Genomic DNA, 22,660 nt, shown 5'->3' with positions numbered 1-22,660 from the left:
AGCTATGGGAACTCATCTGTCGTTCAGTACTGCGTTTCATCCTCAGTCGCAAGGACAGGTTGAACGTGTCAACCAAGTTCTTGAAGACATGCTTCGAGCTTGTGTAATCTCATTCGGCAAGAAATGGGAGGAATCTCTTCCATATGCCGAGTTCTCTTATAATAATAGCTATCAAGCTAGTCTGAAGATGTCCCCCTTCGAAGTGCTATATGGACGAAAGTGTCAAACCCCTCTGAACTGGTCAGAAACTGGGGAGCGTCCACTCTTCGGTTCGGATATTATCCAACAGGCCGAAGAACAAGTTCGCATTATTCGCGAGAATCTCAAGACTGCTCAGTCACGTCAGAAAATTCAGTATGACCGTCATCACCAAGACATGGTCTATCAACCTGGCGAAAAGGCTTATCTTCGAGTTACACCAATGAAGGGTGCTCACCGCTTCGGGATCAAGGGCAAGCTAGCTCCTCGCTATATCGGTCCCTTCACTATTCTCGAAAGGCGTGGAAAGGTAGCATATCAACTGGAGCTTCCGCCGAACCTTTCTCAGGTTCACGATGTGTTCCATGTGTCACAACTCCGCCGTTGCTTCAAGGCTCCAATCCGAGCGGTGGATCATGAAGTGCTCGAATTGCAACAGGACCTCTCTTATAAAGAGCTTCCGGTCCGCATTCTTGACCAAGCTGAACGCCGCACACGTTAGAAGGCGATCAAATTCCTCAAAGTCCAGTGGTCGAATCACTCTGAAGACGAAGCCACTTGGGAACGCGAGGATCGCCTGCGTGATGAATACCCCGCGTTGTTTCCTTCTACTTACTAAATCTCAGGACGAGATTTCTTGTAGTGGAGGAGTTTTGTAACGCCCGGGTAATTAAGCTACAGTAAGCCCACGTTAACGGTGCCACGTCACCCCGGTTACTGTTGTTAATATCGTGTTGGATCAAAACTTTTCAAAATTTAAAACAAAAATGTTCGGGGTGTGCAAATAAATTCCTAGGAATTTATGGTGTGGGATCCATGCTTTTATAAAAGACCTAAATACTTAAAATGAATTGAAACAGAAAAGAAAATAAATAAAGAAAAGAAAATACAAAGGCAGACAACAAACAAAAAATATATATATAAAAGAACCCCGCCCCCCACTGGGCCGGCTGGCCCAGCTATTAGCCAGACCGGCCCAACTGGCCCAACCGGCCACCCCCCCATTCCCTTATCCCCCCACCCGGTGAGACCTCGAACCCCCACCGACACCCCACTCCTCCCCCGAAATATCTCCCTCCCCCCCTCTCCCGATTGGATCGGGAGGGGGAGCAAACCGCGCCGCCGCCGCTGCCGATCCCCGTCGCCCGGAGCTGCGTCGCCGCCCTCCACCTCGCCGGACCTCCCCACCGGCCTGCATCCTCTTCGCCGCACCGTCCCCATCTCTCCACCTCGACCCCCGCTGCCCCAGTCCCTACAGACACCCGGTGAGGCCCCCGGCCTCTTCCTCCCCCTCGTCCCCGTCGACGCGGTCGTGCTCCGCCGCGTGCTCACCCGCAGTGCTCGCCTGCTGCCGCTTCCTCCCGCGTGCTCACGCCCGACCACACGCTCGCGGCCACCAGGCCCCGGCCGCGCCCGCTCAACCTCGCGCGCGCCCGTGCGCCCCGGCACAACCCCGCTGCAGCCCCGCGCTCGCCCGCTCGTGCGTGGCCTCGCCGCGCCCTTGCCCGCCGGCTGGCCGCGCCCGCTCACGGAGCGCTCCCGTGTCCCAGCCGCCCTGCCCTGCTCCGCTCCCTCCTGCGCCGCTCCTCGCCTTGCCACTCCAGCCGCGCGGCCCCGCAACGGCCCGCAGCGCCGCCGCCCCCTGCGCTTGCCTCCGCCTGCCGCGGCTGGCCGGCGCGCCTCGCCGAGGCCACAGCTTCACCCCGCCGCACTGGGCTACGGCCTCCGCCGGCACCCCCTGTTGCCCCTTTCGGGTGATAATAAAAATAATAAAATTAAGGAAATAATTAATAATAAAAATAATTAAAATAATAATAATAATTAAATTAATTATTTAATTAAGGAAATAATTAAGTTAATTAATTACAATTAGATTAACCTAATCACTAATTAACCTAATTAACTGTTAATTAAAACAGAGTATGACGAACGGGACCCACCTGTCAGGTTGACCAAGTCAACTACTGACGTCATGCTGACGTCATGATGACGTCAGCAGACACTATTCTGGATAATGTTGATTAAATTAAATAAATAAATCCTAAAAATGATTTAAATCTTTTAAAATTAATATAAAATAAACCGTAGCTCGGATGGAAAACTTTGTACATGAAAGTTGCTCAGAACGACAAGACGAATTTGAATACGCAGCCCGTTTATCCGCCACGCGTCCCTAGCATAGTGAACATGCAACATTTCACCTCCGGTTCATCTGTCCGAAAACGCGAAACACCGGGGATACTTTCCCGGATGTTATCCCCCTTCACCGGTATCACCTCATACCGCGTTAGGGCACCTCTAACGTCGTTACTTGTCATGTCATGCATCACTATGCATATGCTTGCTTATATATTTATTGTTTCTCCCCCCATCTTCTCTCGATAGACACCGAGACCGACGCCGCTGCTACCCAGTACGACTACGGAGTTGACGATCCCTCTCTCTTGCCAGAGCAACCAGGCAAGCCCCCCCTTTGATCACCAGATATCGCCTACTCTTCTCTATACTGCTTGCATTAGAGTAGTGTAGCATGTTACTGCTTCCCGTTAATCCTATACTGATGCATAGCCTGTCCTTGCTACTACTGTTGTTACCTTTACCTGCAATCCTAATGCTTAGTATAGGATGCTAGTTTATCATCAGTGGCCCTACATCCTTGTCCGTCTGCCATGCTATACTATCGGGCCGTGATCACTCGGGAGTTGATCACGGGTATATACTATATACTTTACACATGATACATGTGGTGACTAAAGACGGGTCGGCTTGAGGAGCACCCGCGAGTGGATCTTTGAGGCGGAGCGACAGGGCAGGTTCCGACCACCTAGGAGAGAGGTGGGCCTGGCCCTGGTCGACGTTCGCGGATACTTAACACGCTTAACGAGATCTGGATATTTAATCTGAGTCTGGCCATTTGGTTTATACGCACTAACCATCTACGCGGGAGTAGTTATGGGTATCCCGGCGTCGTGGTATCAGCCGAAGCCTTCGTGACGTCAGCGACTGAGCGGCGCGCGCCGGATTGGAACGTAAGCCTGCTCTTGTATTAAGGGGGCTAGTTCTGCTTCCGGCCGCGTTCGCAACGTGCAGGTGTGCTAAGGGCGATGGGCCCAGACCCCTGTGCGCTTAGGTTTAGACCGGCGTGCTGACCTCTCTGTTGTGCCTAGGTGGGGCTGCGACGTGTTGATCTTCCGAGGCCGGGCATGACCCAGGAAAGTGTGTCCGACCAAATGGGATCGAGCGTGTTGGGGTATGTGGTGCACCCCTGCAGGGAAGTTAATCTATTCGAATAGCTGTGATCTTCGGTAACAAGACGACTTGGAGTTGTACCTTGACCTTATGACAACTAGAACCGGATACTTAATAAAACACACCCTTCCAAGTGCTAGATACAACCGATGATCGCTCTCTCACAGGGCGACGAGGGGAGGATCATCGGTTAGGATTATGCTATGCGATGCTACTTGGAGGACTTCAGTCTAATCTCTTCTACATGCTGCAAGACGGAGGCTGCCAGAAGCGTAGTCTTCGAAAGGACTAGCTATCCCCCTTTATTCCGACTTTCTGCAGTTCAGTCCACATATGATAGCCTTATTCCAGTTGATACCAATGCATACATATATAGTATAGCTCCTTGCTTGCGAGTACTTTGGATGAGTACTCACGGTTGCTTTCTCCCTCTTTTCCCCTATCCCTTCTACCTGGTTGTCGCAACCAGATGTTGGAGCCCAGGAGCCAGACGCCACCATCGACGACGACTCCTACTACACCGGAGGTGCCTACTACTACGTGCTGCCCGCTGACGACGACCAGGAGTAGTTAGGAGGATCCCAGGCAGGAGGCCTGCACCTCTTTCGATCTGTATCCCAGTTTGTGCTAGCCTTCTTAAGGCAAACTTGTTTAACTTATGTCTGTACTCAGATATTGTTGCTTCCGCTGACTCGTCTATGATCGAGCTCTTGTATTCGAGCCCTCGAGGCCCCTGGCTTGTAATATGATGCTTGTATGACTTATTTTATTTGTAGAGTTGTGTTGTGATATCTTCCCGTGAGTCCCTGATCTTGATCGTACACGTTTGCGTGTATGATTAGTGTACGATTGAATCGGGGGCGTCACGTAAGCACAGGAAACAACAGCAGAACACAACCACTAGGTGACTTAAATGGTCAAGTGCCTCCTCTGTCTCGGGGGAATGTGATGCAGTCAGCCAATGGTATCCAGAGGGCCAAGGTGCAAGATTTCAACGCATCACCCGAGGCTGCTCCATTAAATCATGCAGGACACAAAAAGGAGAAAGAGAACATCCCTCCGGTGTCATGTACGAAGATGAATAGGATAAAGACCTGCCCGAAGCTGTAACCATGGGAAAAAGTCCGGAACAAAAGTTGCTAAGAGCCCTAGGGAAATTGCCTGTCTGCTCAACTGTACTTGCCCAACCTGAGGCCACAAGTGTTCCAGAAGCAGTAGAAGCAACTGGCCAGGGGAAAACTTCCCATTTCTCTCATGTGGAGGAGATGTACCATGAATTCATGCGTGTTAGTGGGAAGACAACCAATGCACTAGAAATCAATGTTCTAGATGTGAGTGAGATGTTTGCAAGGTGTGTTGATCCAAACAACAAGAATGCCCAATCCAACTCCACAAATCACAGCTCAGCGAATAAAGATAAACAACATTTTGAGCAAAGGGACACCGAAAGATCAAATGACTTTTTCAGAGAGTACTGCCCAGCACCAAGTTTCGATCTAGGCATAGATGATTTGCACACAAGATCTGCAGACAACACAACACATCAACATGTTGGGTCAAGCACATTTACAGAGCATGAGTTCAAGGAACTCCCAGTACATAACCAGCCAATCATCGATATAACCGATGATGATTATCTGTTGGAGGTTGAAGGCATGGATGAACCGTGTGTTCAAGCAGAAGGAAATGCGTACCAAACACCTGAAAAAAGTTGCAACCAAGGAGAAGTGGGGTCAGGCAGCAAGGTTTACAGCAGTAGTAGTTCAGGAGAGATGCATCCACATCAATTTGAGAGAAGGATTATCAAGCGACCTCCTTGCAAGAGGTCACCTTTCATTGACTATAATGAGAAGAAAGTCTACATGTCCAAACCCGAAGCAAATAGATTGTATGCATCAGTTATTTTGCATGGAAGAATTAATGAAGAAGAGTCACCAGATGTGGATACCAGGTATGACAGTATATCACATTTTCCCCCAGGCAAGGTCTGTCATGTTATCCAGGCAATTCAAACTGTTTTTACAAGCAAGCCATTTATAGAATCAGGCAACTTGGCTTAGTGTGAAATTCTTAGTTTTTTGAAGTAGTTTATCCTTTTGATATGCCCATGCCCCTATGTGTTTTCCCTGAGTTGATATGGTGGTAGGCAATTCATGGAATGATTTTGTGAGCTGAATGCCTCTTTTTTTCTTCCCATGCAGCGTAAGGGTAATTGAACATGGCAAATACTTTGTTACGGTGAGGGAGCTCGCAAACTCAATGAAGAAAGAAGGTTTTGTCTTGAGCCATGTAATGGAAGTTGGTATACAGAATATAATGATGAACTTGCCACCAGACTCAAAGAAGCTCGTGATGCCCGTCAGGTTCTCGGTAAGAAAACACGAAGCAACTAATAGTGTAGTTTTGCATTTTTTTTCTTTTTCTTTTTTTCATAAAAGGTCATGTTCATGTCTGTATTTTTCTACATCAGGTTCAGATGCTAAACATGGAATTGAACAGCAAGGAGCTCATTTCCCGGTTCAAGAAGTCGAATCGCTTGGACCGTAAAGACATGGTAAGTTAATGGTTCCTTTACTTTTTACCAATGCATTTTTTATATATGACTTTTTATGCTAAAACTTTTGCTCACACAAATGTAAATATTTCTAAGGGTGGGGGGTGGGGGGGTGGGGGGTGTGTTGTGTAGTGGGCTAGTTGACTACACTCATGAAAATTTGCTTCTATGTGCCAAGTTGCTTACATTTTTTGCACAACTTGCCTGCGCATTTTTGGCTGGTTTTGCTTACACAAGTAGATAAGTTGCCTATGCATCTTCTGTTTTTGGCAAATTACTCACACTAGTACAAAACTGGCATGTGCCTTTTGCATCTTCTTAATTGCTTTTTTATGTGGCAAGTTGCTTACATTTTTTGCACAAATTGCCTGTGCATTTTTGGCTGGTTGCTCACACAAGCAGATAATGCATTTTCTGTTTTTATCAAGTTACTCACACTAGCACAAAACTGGCATGTGCATTGTTTGCTTCTTCAGTCCAGTTTCTAGTATTTGTATTTTTTCTACTAACCCAATTTTTGTTTTTTCTAACAGATTATGTTCCCAGTGTTAGAGAACACAAGACAAAACCTAAAACAGGCAATCATTACTGGATTTTTAATGTGAACATAAGGGATCGACATTTTGAAACTCTTGATTCTTGGAGGACGCTCAAAAACAAGTCTTTAGATGTTTGCGCAAGGAAGATGGTTGCATGTTTTCAGTCTCTATGGGAAGAGCATTACGCCAGTTCCCGCGTCTCGCTGGATGAGTTTGGGCTTACCAACATCGACGTTCCAAAACAAAATAATGAGTAAGCATCCACTTCTTTTTCACATATTAACTATGGTCTTGTTCAGTTTTTTACAAGCGACACAATACTACATAGAGTAAGCATCCAGTTCTTTTTTCAATTTTTTGTTTAGGTTCGACTGTGGTGTTTTTGCTCTGACGATAGCAAACGGTTGGGAGGCAAGGGCTGTTCCAAATTTCACAGCTGATGACATTCCAAGCATCAGGAAACATTTTACTAACATGTGGGTTGACAACGCCAACAACATTGCTCCATGGAAAACCATACTCAAGTTAGCATAGGTCAGTTTTTTCTCCCCCCACGCACGCTACATCCATGTAAAATGCATGTGTTGTTTCTTTTTTGCTCTTTTGTGAATTTTGGAGTGCCGGGGGAGGAGTTGCCTGTATAACAACTTGGACCAGGCAATTCTATTGCATAAACAGGCAATTTAAGCTTTATTTTGAGGCAAGTTATTCAGAAGAACCCATAAAAGACAAATGAAAGACAAATAGTATGATCATTACATAACCAGGGAATTGTTGCATTTTATAGAATTGCAGAATCTTATGTATGTAAGTTTTCGAATATTATGGGGGTGGGGGGTGGGGCAAGGGTGTTTGCGAGGCAATTCAAATCTCACAACAGGCAACTCAAAACTTATAACCAGGAAACTCAAAACTTATAACCAGGCAAGTCAGCCACAAGAAACCGTAAACCATAAATAATAGTTCAGGATGTTCAAACATACAGACCCACAAATAGTTTAACTCGTCAATGCCATTCGACACATCTTTTTCAGCCATCTGGTCACTGTGTGACCATTACACCAATCTGGTCGGGCAGCTTGCACCATTGTGGTTAAAAGAACCACAATAGCTGCACTTGTTCTTTCTTTTCGGATGCAGCTCAAGTGCTGATTGAATTCTTTTTGACTTTGCCCTCCCTTTTGTTGTTGATTTTGGAGGGTCTCTAGGAATTGCAGGGCCAAGTGTGGTAGCAGGTCTTCCAAACTGTGGTTCAACCATCGTAGTACCTTGTGCGGCTGCAACAGCTGCATGTAGAGATGCCATACTGAGCGGCTGGTGCGCATATCCACCAGGAGCTTGCGCAGTAGGAGATGAAATTGCATTGGCATTTTCTTCCTGTGTTGTTGAAGACTCTGGATGCTGCCCAATCCAGCCATCCAGCGTTGCTGGTGATGCAGGCAATGGTGCCAGTCCAGGACCAGCCACATAGGTTGTGTTTGCTGCATTAGGCCCCCGCGGTGGTTGTATAGCCACCATAGTCTGTGGTGCAGGCCAAATTGCTGGTCTAGGACCCATAGGAGGTCGCGCAGGCCCTCTTGCTAGTGCCGTATCCATCAAAAGTTGTGGCACAGTTCCTCTTAGCGCTTGCACAGGCCTTGTCATTGTTGAGCCCCTTGAAAGTTGCGGCGCTGCTCCACTGTTCAGTGGCACATATCCTGACAGTTGCTGTACAGGCCAACAGCCTTGCGTGGGAGGGCTCATGGGTAGTGGTACAAACCTTTTTTGCATCGCTGCACCCCCAAATGCTGTCTGTTGGTGTCTATCCTCACTCATAGAGTTGCCAGTTAGGTTTGGTGCGTTTTTTCTCCGCGTTGCAGAAGTAGGTCGCTGCTGCCTAGGTCCAAAAGAGGTTTGTGCATGTTCATCAGGACGCACCGCAGGGCCACTTGTTGCCTGAGTGTTTCTTGGTGGTGGCGCAGAAGCAGGTCTCTGCTGCCCAGGTCCAGAAGGGGCTTGTGAAGGCCCTCCAGGACGCACCGCAGGGCCACCAGTTGGCTGAGAGTTACTCGGTTGTGGTGCAGAACCATCAGCTGATGGTGGAGGACCACCAGAGGGCCCACTTGTTGGTGCTGCCGGTTTCTTCTTCTTTGACATGTTGAGATTTTTGATTTCATGACGCGCACCACGCATATGTTTCTTTACAATATTCGTCGCAGCATCTGACGCACTAGCAACCCGGGCAAGACTACCAAAATCCATCATCAAATTTGCATGCCTGAGTTCCTTTTTCGATTGTGGTGGCATCTCATCAGGTTGCTCTTCGACAGCAGGGGGTGCATTGGGAATTGCCATAGGTGTCCACCTTCTAAGTATGTACTGCGCTGGGATTTCATCAACACCAAGGTGGTTGAAAACTTTCAAGATATGGCAGCAAAGCATGCCGTCCCTCTCAATCTTGCAGCAGTCACATCTGTAGTCTCCAGCACTAGCTTCCACCATGACAAAATAGCCCCTAGAACCATATTTGGCAACCCACTCTTGATTGGGGTAAACCTCATAGAAGTTTTCACCATGTGGTCGCACATTGCACCTTGTAGTCAACTGAAACTCATCACGAAACTTCTCGTACAAGTCCCCATTATACGAACCGTACGCCTTCTTCTCTATTGGGTAAGATGACCACATTTCAGTCTGTAAATGTCCTGTCCTGTAGTCTTTTGAACCCTCCCGGACTAGTATGTGTGTTTGGATTTTCTGATATTGCTTCACAAAGTTCAAAATGGACTTGTGTGGGTTCACATATCGCTTAAGGATAGCGTTGAACCCCTCGCTGCGTTGAGTTGACTGCAAGAAAGGGAAGAATTGGTGCTTGAAGTAGTAGGGCACCCATGTCTCTCTGAACTTGTATAGATTCTCAAAGTGGGAGTCAGTCATAGCCTCATACTTCATCATCAGCTCACACCACCTTGCCTCAAATTCTTCCGGCGTCAAGCTGAAGTCAACACAACTGTTGAAATCTTTGGACAAGCCAGGGTTTCATCCCAGCAATGCTCCAAGCTTTTCTTGTGCTTTTTTCATAATATGCCAGCGGCAACAGCGGTGCACACTTGTAGGAAAGATCTTTTTAATTGACTGTGCCATTGCGATGTCTTGGTCGGTTATGATGTTGGTGGGTGCTACATTATGCATTGCCTCAAGGAAGGTCTGGAATAGCCAATCAAAGCTCGATGCCAACTCTTGCCTAACAAAGCCACAACCCAACATGAACGACTGCCCATGCCTGTTAATCCCAATGAATGGTGCAAAGGGCATGTTGTACATGTTAGTCATATACGTTGTGTCAAAGGAGATACAATCATGATAAGATTCCACGTACGCCTTCCTTGCTGCACCATCGACCCAGAAAATATTCTCAACCCTGTCTTCCTCATCATATTTTATCTTGTAAAAAAAATCTGGATCCTCTCTCTGCTGATCTTTAAAGTAAGCAACTGTCTCTATCATATCCCCTTCTTTGTATCATCCTTGTTCAAGAGCGTCTTGAGGTTTGTAATGTGTTTAGTGCCATAAGGTACAATGAGTTCTGTCCCATAGAAATCTGACATGATGTGCATCATACGACCTGTTGACATGAAGTCACAATGGTGGTCAATCCTTCTTCTACACAAAAACAGTGCCAAAAATAGTTTCTTTTCTGTTTTGAGCAAGGCAACTCAAATGCAAAGTTTGGGCAATTCATGAAGCTATACAAGCAACTACAACCATATGCCCCAGGCAACACATGAGCAAAATACACAAAACAAACCAGGGGGTAACTATGCATTTAGCGAGCAATACAAATTTCAATCATAGGCAAGTTGACCCTATCCAGAAACAAGTACTATTGTACATTTTAGCTACAAAAAGACTAACCATAGGCAAGTTCACATTCAACACCAAATTTGTTTTATAAAAAAACTAGGCAAGCAAGAAACTTTGCATTGAGCAACAAGCAGGTAAACATTAGGCAACTCCAGCATCCAGAAACAAATCAGGCAATTTATTTCTTTTTTCTACTGTTGTAAGCAATTTAGTGGCACTATCAAGCAACCAAGGCATTTGTTTGAAGCAAATCAGTGACATGGTTCAAGCAAAAACAGGCAGTTGTTGATAGGCTAAGAAACACACAAGCAGTAGGCATGTGCAGGTTCTTAAAGTTAGAAGATAGGGGGGAGGTGGGTGTGGTTCAATACCTGTAGTTAAATTGCAGTTATGAAGATGAGTAAGGAAGGCCCTTTCTTCCGGCGGGATCCCTTGGTGTGATCGCAAATATTTAGTCAAACATGGCTTGTCAACCAACGGGTGGTTGTGCTCGCTAACAAAGTAGATCACTTCCCATCTGCCATCTATTACCTTCACAATCATCTTAGCTTTGCAACCAGTTTGCACAATTTTATCTCTTTTTCGTTTCTTGCTCCTCTTTTTGCCTTTACTATCATCATCAAGAAAGACAATAGCCTCATCTTCATTATCATTTTTTTCTTGCTCAACAATGTCATCTAGCACGGGAATCTTTTCTGCCCCTCCGTCATCAACATCAGGCTTCCGAAACTTGTTGCAAACAAACTGTTGTTTTATCAACTCCCCTGTTTTGAGATCCTTCCTTGAACTATTCATTTTATTGAAAACCCCATTTACAAGGAATATGCATTATAATGCACCTTGGCATCTTCCAAAGTGTCGAACCTCATGCCCACGTAAGGCTCCTTGGGCTGTGACCAAGCTTCATCATCATTTTCAGCACCCAAACCATTACCAACAGTGCCACTGGTATCACCTGCAGCACCTGTGCCATCCAGGGTATGAGCATCACTCCCAGTTGCTATAGCTGCAGGTACTTGTGTACTGCCCGGAGCACGGCCCCCATGACTTGACTGCCCATCTGCCTCCATTGCTTCTGTAGCAGCACCATCGACTCTTTGGATGATAGGGGGATTAGGTGATTCCGCCACAAATTCTGTATTTCCAGCACCATGTTATGTACAGTACAATGGATCATCATTATTTTCAGCTGGTTCTTCATTCAGATCAATCATTGTCAACCTGTTTTATTCATTGAGAATATGGGAAAAAGTAAAGCAAGTCAGCAGAGGGATGGAAGCAAGTAGCACAGTAAATACAGGCAAGCCAATAGCTCACCCACCAACCAAAGCAATTTTTACGTTGTTGAGGCAAGCTAGTACCACACTAAAATTAGGCAAGCAAACAACACAGCAACGCAAGCACACTAGATTCACAAGATAGCAGTTGAACATAACCAGGCAATTCAAAGTGCACTACCAGGCAACCCAAACAATATAATCAGGCAAGTCAAACTATATATGTCAGGCAATATATTATTTTGCAGGATATGCATAGAGCTTGCCTGAATGAACCATGTTTGTACATATAAACATAACATAGGCTTTTTGTTTTTTGTGTTTCATAATATATTTTCTTTTTTTGTTTTTCTTTAAATGCAGGCAACATTTGATTTTTGGGGAAGTGCTACTTTGAAGTGTCTTCAGGATGGAATTCACTCCCAATTCAGAGAGATCAGAGCATGTTTAGTGTTAGGAAAAACTTAAGCTAGAATTATGGGCATGATTGCTCTTTTATATTCAGACTATTTCTGCTTTCAGTACTTACGTTTGTGTGTTAGAAAGAACTTAAGTTGACATTTTTAGGTTTCATCTTTTACTGCAGCAAGTTTATGTGTCTTTGGATATGCTCAGTATGCTTTTGAAGTAATGTTTCGCAGCTGAGATAGTTGTTGGTATATGGATTTTTTTGTTGGCTTTTTCCTTCTTTTTCAGGATGAAATACTAATAATTTTGCAACTGTATACTGGCAACTTTTCCAACTTTTTTTGGATCATGGTCAAGGATATGATACAACAAAGGTAAATTGTACTACGCAACTGTCTCTTGTTTTTTAGTTGCAATTTCAGTTACATTTATTTCTTCTAGTGTGTTTTCACTATCGTAACCAAGGAATAATGGAAACAAATGTCCAAGAGGAATCTTTTTTCTAGTTTCTTCAAGAGTTGCCTCGACATGATTATGCTTTTTTGCTTAATCCTATATTTGTAAGTTGCTCCAATAAACCACATTGATGTCAGTATTCATTGTCTTATAAGTTTCAAAAGTGTTCATGTTTTTGCCATGGCATAAGTTTTCAAAGTTTTGTGCAGACATATACTTAGTTGCCTCATTACAGCACTGTTTTTGCTCAAACAGAATGTTTATTTTTGCACTGTTTTAAGCAATTAATAGAACCGGAACACGTCAGAAAGATCATGATCTGTTTGTTTCTCATCCTCTTATAAGTACTGTTTTTTGCTCAGTTGTTTTTCTTGCTCAAGGCATTATATTTTCCTAATTTTTTTGTCAGCATTTACTATCAGCACTTGCCTACAGATTTTATAAATGTGTTCATATGCAACAGATTTGGAAATAGATTTTGAAGCCTGGGAAGAAATATGATGCTTAATATCAGACTAAATTTGCCCAAATCAGGGGGCTGAAACTTGCCCAAACAGCAGACTAAGCATGCTTAACATCACAGCTTTTTTACACAATGTTTTGCACATCTGAAGCAAATCGTGGGGAAAGAGGAGGGGGATCTGGAAGATGAGCCAAATATGACCTTTTTGTCTTGTTTTTTTGCCTTTTTGCAGGGCAATCAGGAACCAGGCGCCTAGAGAAGAAACATCAATGGAGCCGCCATTGGTGGGCTGTGAAGGTTTGCTTTGGATCTGGAAGTGGTGAGGGGAAGGGGCGTGCTGTCCTTCTTTGCTTGGGAGAGAAAAAGATGGGGCTGGGGGTTAGGTGAGGAGAAAGGAGGAAGGAGATGCGCAGGGGTGTGGGAGGGATCGGGCAAAGGGGAGGACCAGGTGTTTTGACCGCTCGATGGGTGGCTGCGGGAATCGGGAGCGGGGGACAGGTACTTTCCTATCCTGGACAATGGGGACAGAAAATTACCTTTTCTGGGTGGCTGCCAGGAAACGCTAGGGAGCACCCGGCTGTTGCCTAGACGCGTCCAAATAAAAAACACCGTAGAAGAGGAAACAAGGCGGCGACTAACATGTTGCAGAGTTGACCCTCACGGCGGCACATACCACCTGGTTGGCATGCTTGATCTGCTCCACTTTGACAAGGCGAATCAATCCCTGGGTGATCGCAGGCATGGCACTGAGGCATTTGATCAGCTCAGTTAAGTCATGCAAAGTGTCACCTTCATCAATCGCGAAACCGCAGCCCTTTGCAACAGCCTGTACTTCATCGGAGATAGAACTTGCTAGGCTGATCTCAGTGGCCACCACCGGAGCAACTAACCCCAAGGTCAGCGGCTGCATGGTGTTGCCAATGTCCTCAGTACCTTGGTCCCTGTGGTTTGCCACCAGCGCCGCCTGCGTCGTCGGCAACGACCCCTGCAGACCAACTGATGCCTCCGCCCGCTCCAGTAAGCTGGTTGCACGTGCCAACCACAAGCACAAAGAGTCCTCAAGCTTATGCAATGGACGGAGCACCACCTCCATCATGACCTGAGAATCAGAACCACTCGAGGCAAGCAAGGATTCAGAAGATTTTGCCACAACCTCATGATCAGAACTACCTCTACTAGAAGCTTCAGAAAACCTCACAGACTCGAGAACTTCAGCATGCACTACAGGAGCAACAACGGAAGCCCAAGAGCGGCTATCCGAGGACGGACATGGCGGAGCTGGAGAGGCACGCGCACGGCGGCGAGGAGCTTTGACGGAGGAGAGGCGAAGGCAACAATCCCTCTCACGGTGCCCAGAGCGGAGACATGTAAGGCATCGAATCGGGTCGCGGCAGAAGGCGGCCTTGTGGTCCGGAGCCAAGCAGCGGAAACATCGACCATAGGTTCTCCGTCTGAAGGCCGCAGCTTGCTCAAGCTTTGCAGATTGGGAAGCATGGTCACAACTCACATCGCCACGGGGACGACCCTTTCGTCCCACGAAAATCCAAGGATCTTCCCCAGGCTGAGCATCCACGGCCTGCGCTGTATCACAAGAAGACGGCACGGAAAAGCAAGAAGCTGACGACACACAATCCACAGCAGTATTCGTCCACAGCGGCGCCAGCTCCCCCATCATTGCAGCGCCGGAAGTGCGGCCTTCGGTGACGGTCAGCGGCATGCACGGCACGAACTCAACATCTTCACCCGGCGGCGACTGCGTCACCAAGGCAGCAACTTCGGCCCCATCCCCAACATCGGGGCAAGGCAGGATCTGCACACATGGGACGACGCCATGTGTGGCCGCCGGATGCAACAGCAGAGCCAACTCCACCTTCTTCTCACCAACAACGGCTGTGCAGCCACTCTTGGCCCCAAGGAGAACCTCCGTCACATCTGCAGGAGCAGGGCTCTGGCCAGCCGGAGGCGACAGGGAGACCGAATTCAGATCCGCCTGATCTGGATCGAGCTGGGGGAGCCCAACTTTGGGGGACACCCGAGGCTCCGGCGGCTCAGTGGAGATGGAGCCGACAATGGAGGCGGGGGCGGCGGGCGGCGAAGCCGGAGTGGTCGTCGACGCAGCCTTGGAGCAGCGCGAGCGGCTGATCTGGACCTCCCTCTGACCTCCATTCTCCGCTCGAATCCTACAGGCAGGGGGCCGTGGCCGTGGGCGAGGGAGTACGCGAGGCGCTGAGAGGGTGGCCGGCGGGGCCGGGGTGGCCGCGGCCGGTGAGGGCTGGTGGAGGGGCGCAGGGTCGGGGTCGGGGGAGCGAGCCGTTGCTGCTCCCATCTTTTCAACTTTGTCTCGGTAAAGTATGGAGAACGTATATCCTCCATGAGGCGCTCTGGTCGACAACAAAGAAGCTCCACGACGTGGAGATCGCATGCTTTGCCGCGAAGGAGGAGCCGGAGGCCGGTGACGAGGGCACCACCGAACGCTTCTAGGCGGCGAAGGCGAACTAGGAGCGTAGACATGCTGCACGTGCATGTGGCGTCCAGGTCGGTCGTCGCCTCTCGCGGCAACTTCCTGCTCGCCGAAGCAGGAACGGGCCGGCCGCCAACACTACCGGCGACAACACGAGCGACTCCTCGCACGGCAGAGCGGCCAGTCGACTCGACGGAGGCGGAACATAGACGCGTGCGGTTGGGCCACAGCTGGGGCAAGCGCGCGTGAAGGAGGCAGCCGGGATCACGCGGGCAGGCGGCGGTCTGGCCGATCCGGGCGTAAGCAGCAGCGGATGCGTACGTATTATATGAATTTATGATGTATCGTGTCTCCAGCACCTAGAATGGCATGGCTCCCCACCTGCACTGCGTGGGCCTGGGGCACCACGAGCAAGCTACCCTCCCAGGGGCAGGGAGCAGTCGCTGGAGCTGGTCTGACTCTGAGCATGCAAGGGCAGCCGTGCTGGCGTCGGATGCGAGCACGAAGGCAGCATGTAGGATGTCCTAATCCCGTGGTGTCCAAGTCCTGCGGGTTGAAGATGACCATTTTCGCAAAAATAAATACTACTCGTACGACAGAATATGATCCGATTCGTAAGGTCCTGCATGCAAGAGAAAAAAAGGAGCAAGGAGAGAGCAAATAAAGTATGGAACAAATTGAAAGAATAGCCCGCCCGCTTTATATATACTCCTACAGTATAAGTACCACATAGTATATACAAAGGGGTATACAAATTGAATGAAAATACAAAGGGGTATACAAATTGAATTGAAAATACTATGTGGCGACGTTTCTGCTCCGGTGCTCCCCCCCTGGGCTGAACGCGGGGTGGGAAAACACATCGACGGCCAGGATGAACCAAAAACGCTTCATAACGAGGGGCACGATCGTCTTTGTTGCCCCCGCGTATAGCCGTCGAGGAGCCCTGGGAGGCCCGTACGGCCCCGGTTAGATCGTATGCCCGGCCGTATACGTATGCCCGTCCATATACGGCGGCCTTTCGTGCACGCGTGAAGCCGCCCGCGCCCGCGCGCCCCCCGCAAAAAAAAGAAGCCGCCCGCGCGTGGGGCAGCACGTGTCATGGGTAGTTGCCAAAACTGTCCCATCATATAAATGTGGACGGCCACCACCTCCGGCCGCATCGCCCACCATTTCCCCCCGCCGCATCGTCTCCCTCTCTCCACTCTCCACTCCCTCTCCTCTCCAACCTCCTCGTCTCCCTCACCGCATCCTCTCCATCGCAATGGCGGACGCAGGAGGCGAGCGCCCCGAAGGCGCAGATCTGGTGGAGCAGGCGCGGCAGATCGCTGCGGGCACCTTTGTGAGGGGGCGTGCCGGCGTCCAGCGCGGTGCTCCCTCCGCTGGAGATCTGGAGAAGGCGGGGGCGGGCCGCAGCGGCGCGGTCCAGCCAGATGCGCCCGCTCTGGCCAACTCCGGTGAGGCGCAGAAGGTGGAGGCGGGCTCTGGCGAGGCGCAGAAGGTGGGGGCGGGCTCTGGCGAGGCGCACGAGGTGGAGAAGGTGGAGGCCGGCTCCGGCGAGGAGGAAGCGGAGCAGAAGGTATGTGCGGCTAACTTTTAGTTGGTAGTTTTTAGATTGTAGGGTTTGTGGCCAGAACTTTGGTTGGTTAGATTTGTTGGAGGTAGGGTTTTCTCTGCATTAGGGTTTTCGTGTATTTGATTCGTGCAAGAATGGTGGACCACATATGATTATTAGATTAGGTTAGAAGTAGCCAGATTGAGGGATGGGGTTTTTTCAGATGCTTATTAGATTAGTAGTGGAATTTTTGCAATTCTTTAGGTGTTTGGAGTGAAATATATACTTCTGTATTGGTTTGGGTTGGTGCCTGCTTTAGTTCTTTGGCTTGATGATTAATTAAATGGATGCTTAGTTCTAGGGATTATGGCTGTCATAGTTGCAATTCTTAGATGCTTGATTGATGCATGTTGTCATAGTTGCAGTTATTTGTTGCTTGATTGATGCCTGACAGGCAGAGGCTATGAGATGGGTTGTGCATGGCCTTGTGTTTTTGGAAATTGTCTACGTGAGGTGATTACATGGTGCATTAGTTTGGTTGTAAATATAGTGAAGGATGTGCTCATGTACTGGGTGTTGTCATGTTAATCAAAAAGAGCTTCTCAAGGGCTGGATTTTGTTGTGCTGGATTGGGGCTTCTAAAGGAGAGGGGAAGCGTGGTCGAGGGGAAGGGGCAGTCTGCTTATTTACTTTGGGTTAGTAGAGGAATTTTGTTGTTGCTTCAGAGATGTTGAGAGCATTGAACATCCTCTGCAATGCCGTTGCTTCAGAGATAAAACCATCTTGGGGTTTTTCCAGATGCTTATTAGATTAGTAGTTGAATTTTTGCTTGTTAGAATTTAATTAGTATGAGGATGACTACCTTATTTAAGGGGGGATTTAAGGTCAGATAGATGTCATATGATTATTAGATCTGTAGTTCAATGCTGCTGACATTTATGATTATTTGATTTGATCTGTGGTTCAATGATACTGGATGGAAACATATTTGATTTGGAATGCATTAATTAAGATGTGCCAATGAATTGATTTAGATGATACAAGATTCATCTATAGTATAATTTGTTGTTGTTTAGGTAAGAAATGAAATTTTAGATGTTTGTTGGAGATGTATGCATTTATAGTTGAAGTTGTACCTAATTAACTACTGCATTATGTTAATATCTGTAGGAGCTTTGCTGCATTGTCCCCAAAACAGTAATTTATGCATATTAAATTTTGTAGTTGGCTTCTGTAATTAGTATATACTATATGTAAAGTATGAAGTAAACATTCCAACGCAGGATCCTAGCAATAAAATATACTATATGTTTCCATTAAGTAGTGTGTGTGTGGGGGGGGGGGGTAATTCCCTCAAAAGTAAAGTGTTGGGTTTATCCAGGGAATGTCAAGAATCCAGCTTGCATTTTCATTACCATTTATGAAGGACATCATTTGTCTGTTGATTGATTGCTTAGATTATGTATTTATAAGGAAAGCATTTGGTCACTTGCAACATACCAATGTGGTTCACATTCACAATTTTGTTTGTAATGACATTCTGTGAACTACAATTCAATTCATTGTAAATGATGTGCTTGTTTGACAATATAGCAGGAGGAGGTTGATCTTGTGGGCAACAAGAGGAAGTGGGACAAGACTGGGTTCTACCCATATGAGTCTGATGATGATGAGCCGTACGAGGTAAGGCCTAGTTCAAATGTTATTTCTGCATTGAGTTAGTATTATGTGTTTATAGTTTTTGAATGCATAATGTGTTAATGTCAGTCATTAATTTGTGCAGTATGAATCTGGAGATGATGTGGTCGAGGGGAACTTCGAGTCCTTTGAAGAGAAGGAGTTGTTAAAGATCAGGGCCCAAGGACCTCCCAAGTACTACAACTGGAGGAATGAAAAGTACTGGTGCCCCTACCGCAGCAAGCCCAAGCCCAGGTCTGGGTTATTGGAGCATCTGATGGAACATTGCCGGGCTACATCGATCTCCAGTCATGACTACAGGATCATTGGTCAGCATAAGGCGCTCCTGAAGGTCCTGAGAAACCCTGACCTGTAGTCGTACATCATGCTGATCATCAGAAGCTGGAAGCCGTACTCATCATCAGTATATTTGATGATGTTTTACTTTTGGGAAAGCTGCATCTCGTTCTGAACTGTGAGAAAACTTGATATATTAATGTAATGTAATGTATTGTGTGGTTGAACTGGATCTGTTGTGAACTGCCTGCTACCTATTAGAATGCAATCTATATATGTGTGGCCTTATCTTTAATGGTGGTGAATGCTTCCTTCATGTTTAGTTGTTGTTTCGATGGTGCGAAAAAAACAAATGGCGCTTCAGTGTTGCTTGAGACATGCTACAACACTTGTCTATGATGTGGGCAAGTGCAACATGCTGTGCCCATGTGCCAATTATACCAAATATTGAATGTCGCAATGTTCCAAAATGGCTGTCATGAATTATAGTACATGGGGTCTAGTATAGTTACTGATAATTGTTCATCCTCACACATTCCACCAACTCATAATTTGAATAAGCAAAAAGATGAAATGTTCCATCATTTGAACCTATGTTTCAATTACAGAGAAAATATTCCATCATCAAAGTGTGAAGGAATTAAATATAAATTTAGAAGAAAAGAAAATATAAATTTAGATCAAAAGGAAAAGCATGGGCCATCCTATCCATCTTGTAAACATAGTTCAATAAATAAAAAATTCAAAAAAAATAAGAGGGCATTAAAAAGGTAAACAAATTTAAGAGGGAATAAATTCAAATAATTTCAAAAATATAGAAAGAATTTTTTACAATGCCCCCCTTAGGTACAGACCGATGTTTTGACCAGTCAGTCTAGAGGGCATTATGAATTAATAAAAAATTCAAAAAAATATAAAACCTTTGGAACCCACCTTTGTTTGTGCAATAGATCATCTGTGCCAAAGTTGAGGTCATTTGGAGGTGGTCGAAAAAATGACCGCATTCCGGAGGGGCCATTTGGTCTAACTTAAGCCAGTTTTTGAAAAATTGTGATTTTTCCCACCACCTCCAAATCACACAAACTTTCTTGAACATGGTGACCCACATGTGCCAATCCTGGCTATGAAATAAAATTTGGAAAAAGAATTATTTACAATGCCCCCCTGAGGTATAGACCGATGTTTTGACCGGTCAGTCTAGAGGGCATTATGAATTAATAAAAAATTCAAAAAAATATAAAACCTTTGGAACCCACCTTTGTTTGTGCAATAGATCATGTGTGCCAAAGTTGAGGTTATTTGGAGGTGGTCGAAAAAACGACCGCATTCCGGAGGGGCCATTTGGTCTAACTTAAGCCAGTTTTTGAAAGAATGTGATTTTTCCCACCACCTCCAAATCACACAAACTTTCTTGAACATGGTGACCCACATGTGCCAATCATGGCTATGAAACAAAATTTGGAAAAAGAATTATTTACAATGCCCCCCTCAGGTATAGACCAATGTTTTGACCGGTCATTCTAGAGGGCATTATGAATTAATAAAAATTCAAAAAAATATAAAACCTTTGGAACCCACCTTTGTTTCTGCAATAGATCATGTGTGCCAAAGTTGAGGTCATTTGGAGGTGGTCGAAAAAATGACCGCATTCCGGAGGGGCCATTTGGTCACTTAAGCCAGTTTTTGAAAAAATGTGATTTTTCCCACCACCTCCAAATCACAGAAACTTTCTTGAACATGGTGACCCACATGTGCCAATCATGGCTATGAAAGAAAATTTGGAAAACGAATTATTTACAATGCCCCCCTGAGGTATAGACCGATATTTTGACCGGTCAGTCTAGAGGGCATTATAAATTAATAAAAAATTCAAAAAAAAATATAAAACCTTTGGAACCTACCTTTGTTTGTGCAATAGATCACGTGTGCCAAAGTTGAGGTCATTTGGAGGTGGTCGAAAAAATGACCGCATTCCGGAGGGGCCATTTGGTCTAACTTAAGCCAGTTTTTGAAAAAATGTGATTTTTCCCACCACCTCCAAATCACACAAACTTTCTTGAACATGGTGACCCACATGTGCCAATCATGGCTATGAAAGAAAATTTGGAAAAAGAATTATTTACAATGCCCCCTTGAGGTATAGACCGATGTTTTGACCGGTCAGTCTAGAGAGCATTATGAATTAATAAAAAATTCAAAAAAATATAAAACCTTTGGAACCCACCTTTGTTTGTGCAATAGATCATGTGTGCCAAAGTTGAGGTCATTTGGAGGTGGTCGAAAAAATGACCGCATTCCGGAGGGGCCATTTGGTCTAACTTAAGCCAGTTTTTGAAAAAAATGTGATTTTTCCCACCACCTCCAAATCACACAAACTTTCTTGAACATGTTGACCCACATGTGCCAATCATGGCTATGAAAGAAAATTTGGAAAAAGAATTATTTACAATGCCCCCCTGAGGTATAGACTGATGTTTTGACCGGTCAGTCTAGAGGGCATTATGAATTAATAGAAAATTCAAAAAAATATAAAACCTTTGGAACCCACCTTTGTTTGTGCAATAGATCATGTGTGCCAAAGTTGAGGTCATTTGGAGGTGGTCGAAAAAATGACCGCATTCCGGAGGGGCCATTTGGTCTGAACTTAAGCGAGTTTTTGAAAAAATGTGATTTTTCCCACCACCTCCAAATCACACAAACTTTCTTGAACATGGTGACCCACATGTGCCAATCATGGCTATGAAAGAAAATTTGGAAAAAGAATTATTTACAATGCCCCCCTGAGGTATAGACCGATGTTTTGACCGGTCAGTCTAGAGGGCATTATGAATTAATAACAAATTCAAAAAAATATAAAACCTTTGGAACCCACCTTTGTTTGTGCAATAGATCATGTGTGCCAAAGTTGAGGTCATTTGGAGGTGGTCGAAAAAATGACCGCATTCTGGAGGGGCCATTTGGTCTAAACTTAAGCCAGTTTTTGAAAAAATGACTTGAAGGTCAAAACATTAACTTGTCATATATGCAAAAAAATATGTGTATGGAACGCAAGTGAGCATGTGTATAATTTAGTGTGTGATTTCAAGATCAAATCAATACACAATGGCAATATGGCAAAAAAATTGCCCATGTGTATAATTTAGTGTGTGATTTCAAGATCAAATCAATACACAATGGCAATATGGCAAAAAAATTGCCCACCTACCAGAGCAGGAGAATTCATACTCCACGGCCTGCATACGACTAGGAACCCTGCGGTGCATGCCCAGGACGCAGGCCCGTGGTGCAGATCATCTCTGCTGCTAGTAGGGCCCACGGGGCAGAAGGGACGAGAATTAGGCAATGTACTGTCTGCAATTGATAGGAGCTTGAGAGGGGAGTCGCAGCCGGGTATATAAACCGGTGCGGCGCTTCCTAGCTTGGCGAGGTGGGACTAAACTCCCACCACCCAATGGCTGTGCGCTGCGATGTGCCCTGCGCGGCTCCGCCTTGGGCCCAATTCGGGCGGGCTGGCCCAGGCAGCCTTACTCCGCTCGCTGATACGTTTTAAATTTTCTTTGTTTCTTTTCTTGTTTGTATTTGTAATATTTAAAATCAAGTCTCTTTTTTTCTATATTATTTCTAACAGTGTTTACTAAAATTTAAAACATATGCCAAATTCTGTTGTGTTTTATTTCATTTGT

General features: G+C 46.0%; 2 protein-coding genes and 1 pseudogene across 2 annotated transcripts; 1 reads left to right on the top strand and 2 right to left on the bottom strand.

Moving 5' to 3' along the window:
• Positions 1-7,596: 7,596 nt before the first annotated feature.
• LOC147974330 (protein FAR1-RELATED SEQUENCE 5-like) lies at positions 7,597-10,988 on the bottom strand (annotated as a pseudogene).
• Positions 10,989-13,621: 2,633 nt separating this feature from the next.
• On the bottom strand, positions 13,622-15,409 carry LOC147974329 (uncharacterized). Its single transcript, XM_087520010.1, has one exon. The coding sequence runs from the start codon at positions 15,407-15,409 to the stop codon at positions 13,622-13,624; it is 1,788 nt and encodes a 595-aa protein (XP_087376136.1).
• Positions 15,410-16,712: 1,303 nt separating this feature from the next.
• On the top strand, positions 16,713-19,056 carry LOC147974328 (uncharacterized). The gene is made up of 3 exons (XM_087520009.1): positions 16,713-17,027; positions 18,603-18,686; positions 18,787-19,056. The coding sequence occupies exons 1-3, from the start codon at positions 16,713-16,715 to the stop codon at positions 19,054-19,056; spliced, it is 669 nt and encodes a 222-aa protein (XP_087376135.1).
• The last annotated feature ends 3,604 nt before the right edge of the window (positions 19,057-22,660 follow it).

The sequence above is a fragment of the Triticum urartu genome, chromosome 4A (assembly GCF_056163025.1).
Source record: "Triticum urartu cultivar PI428250 chromosome 4A, HENAU_Tu73, whole genome shotgun sequence".
Lineage (NCBI taxonomy): Eukaryota > Viridiplantae > Streptophyta > Magnoliopsida > Poales > Poaceae > Triticum > Triticum urartu.
Note: the sequence above shows the minus strand (reverse complement) of the source record. Positions and strands in the feature narration are given on the sequence as shown.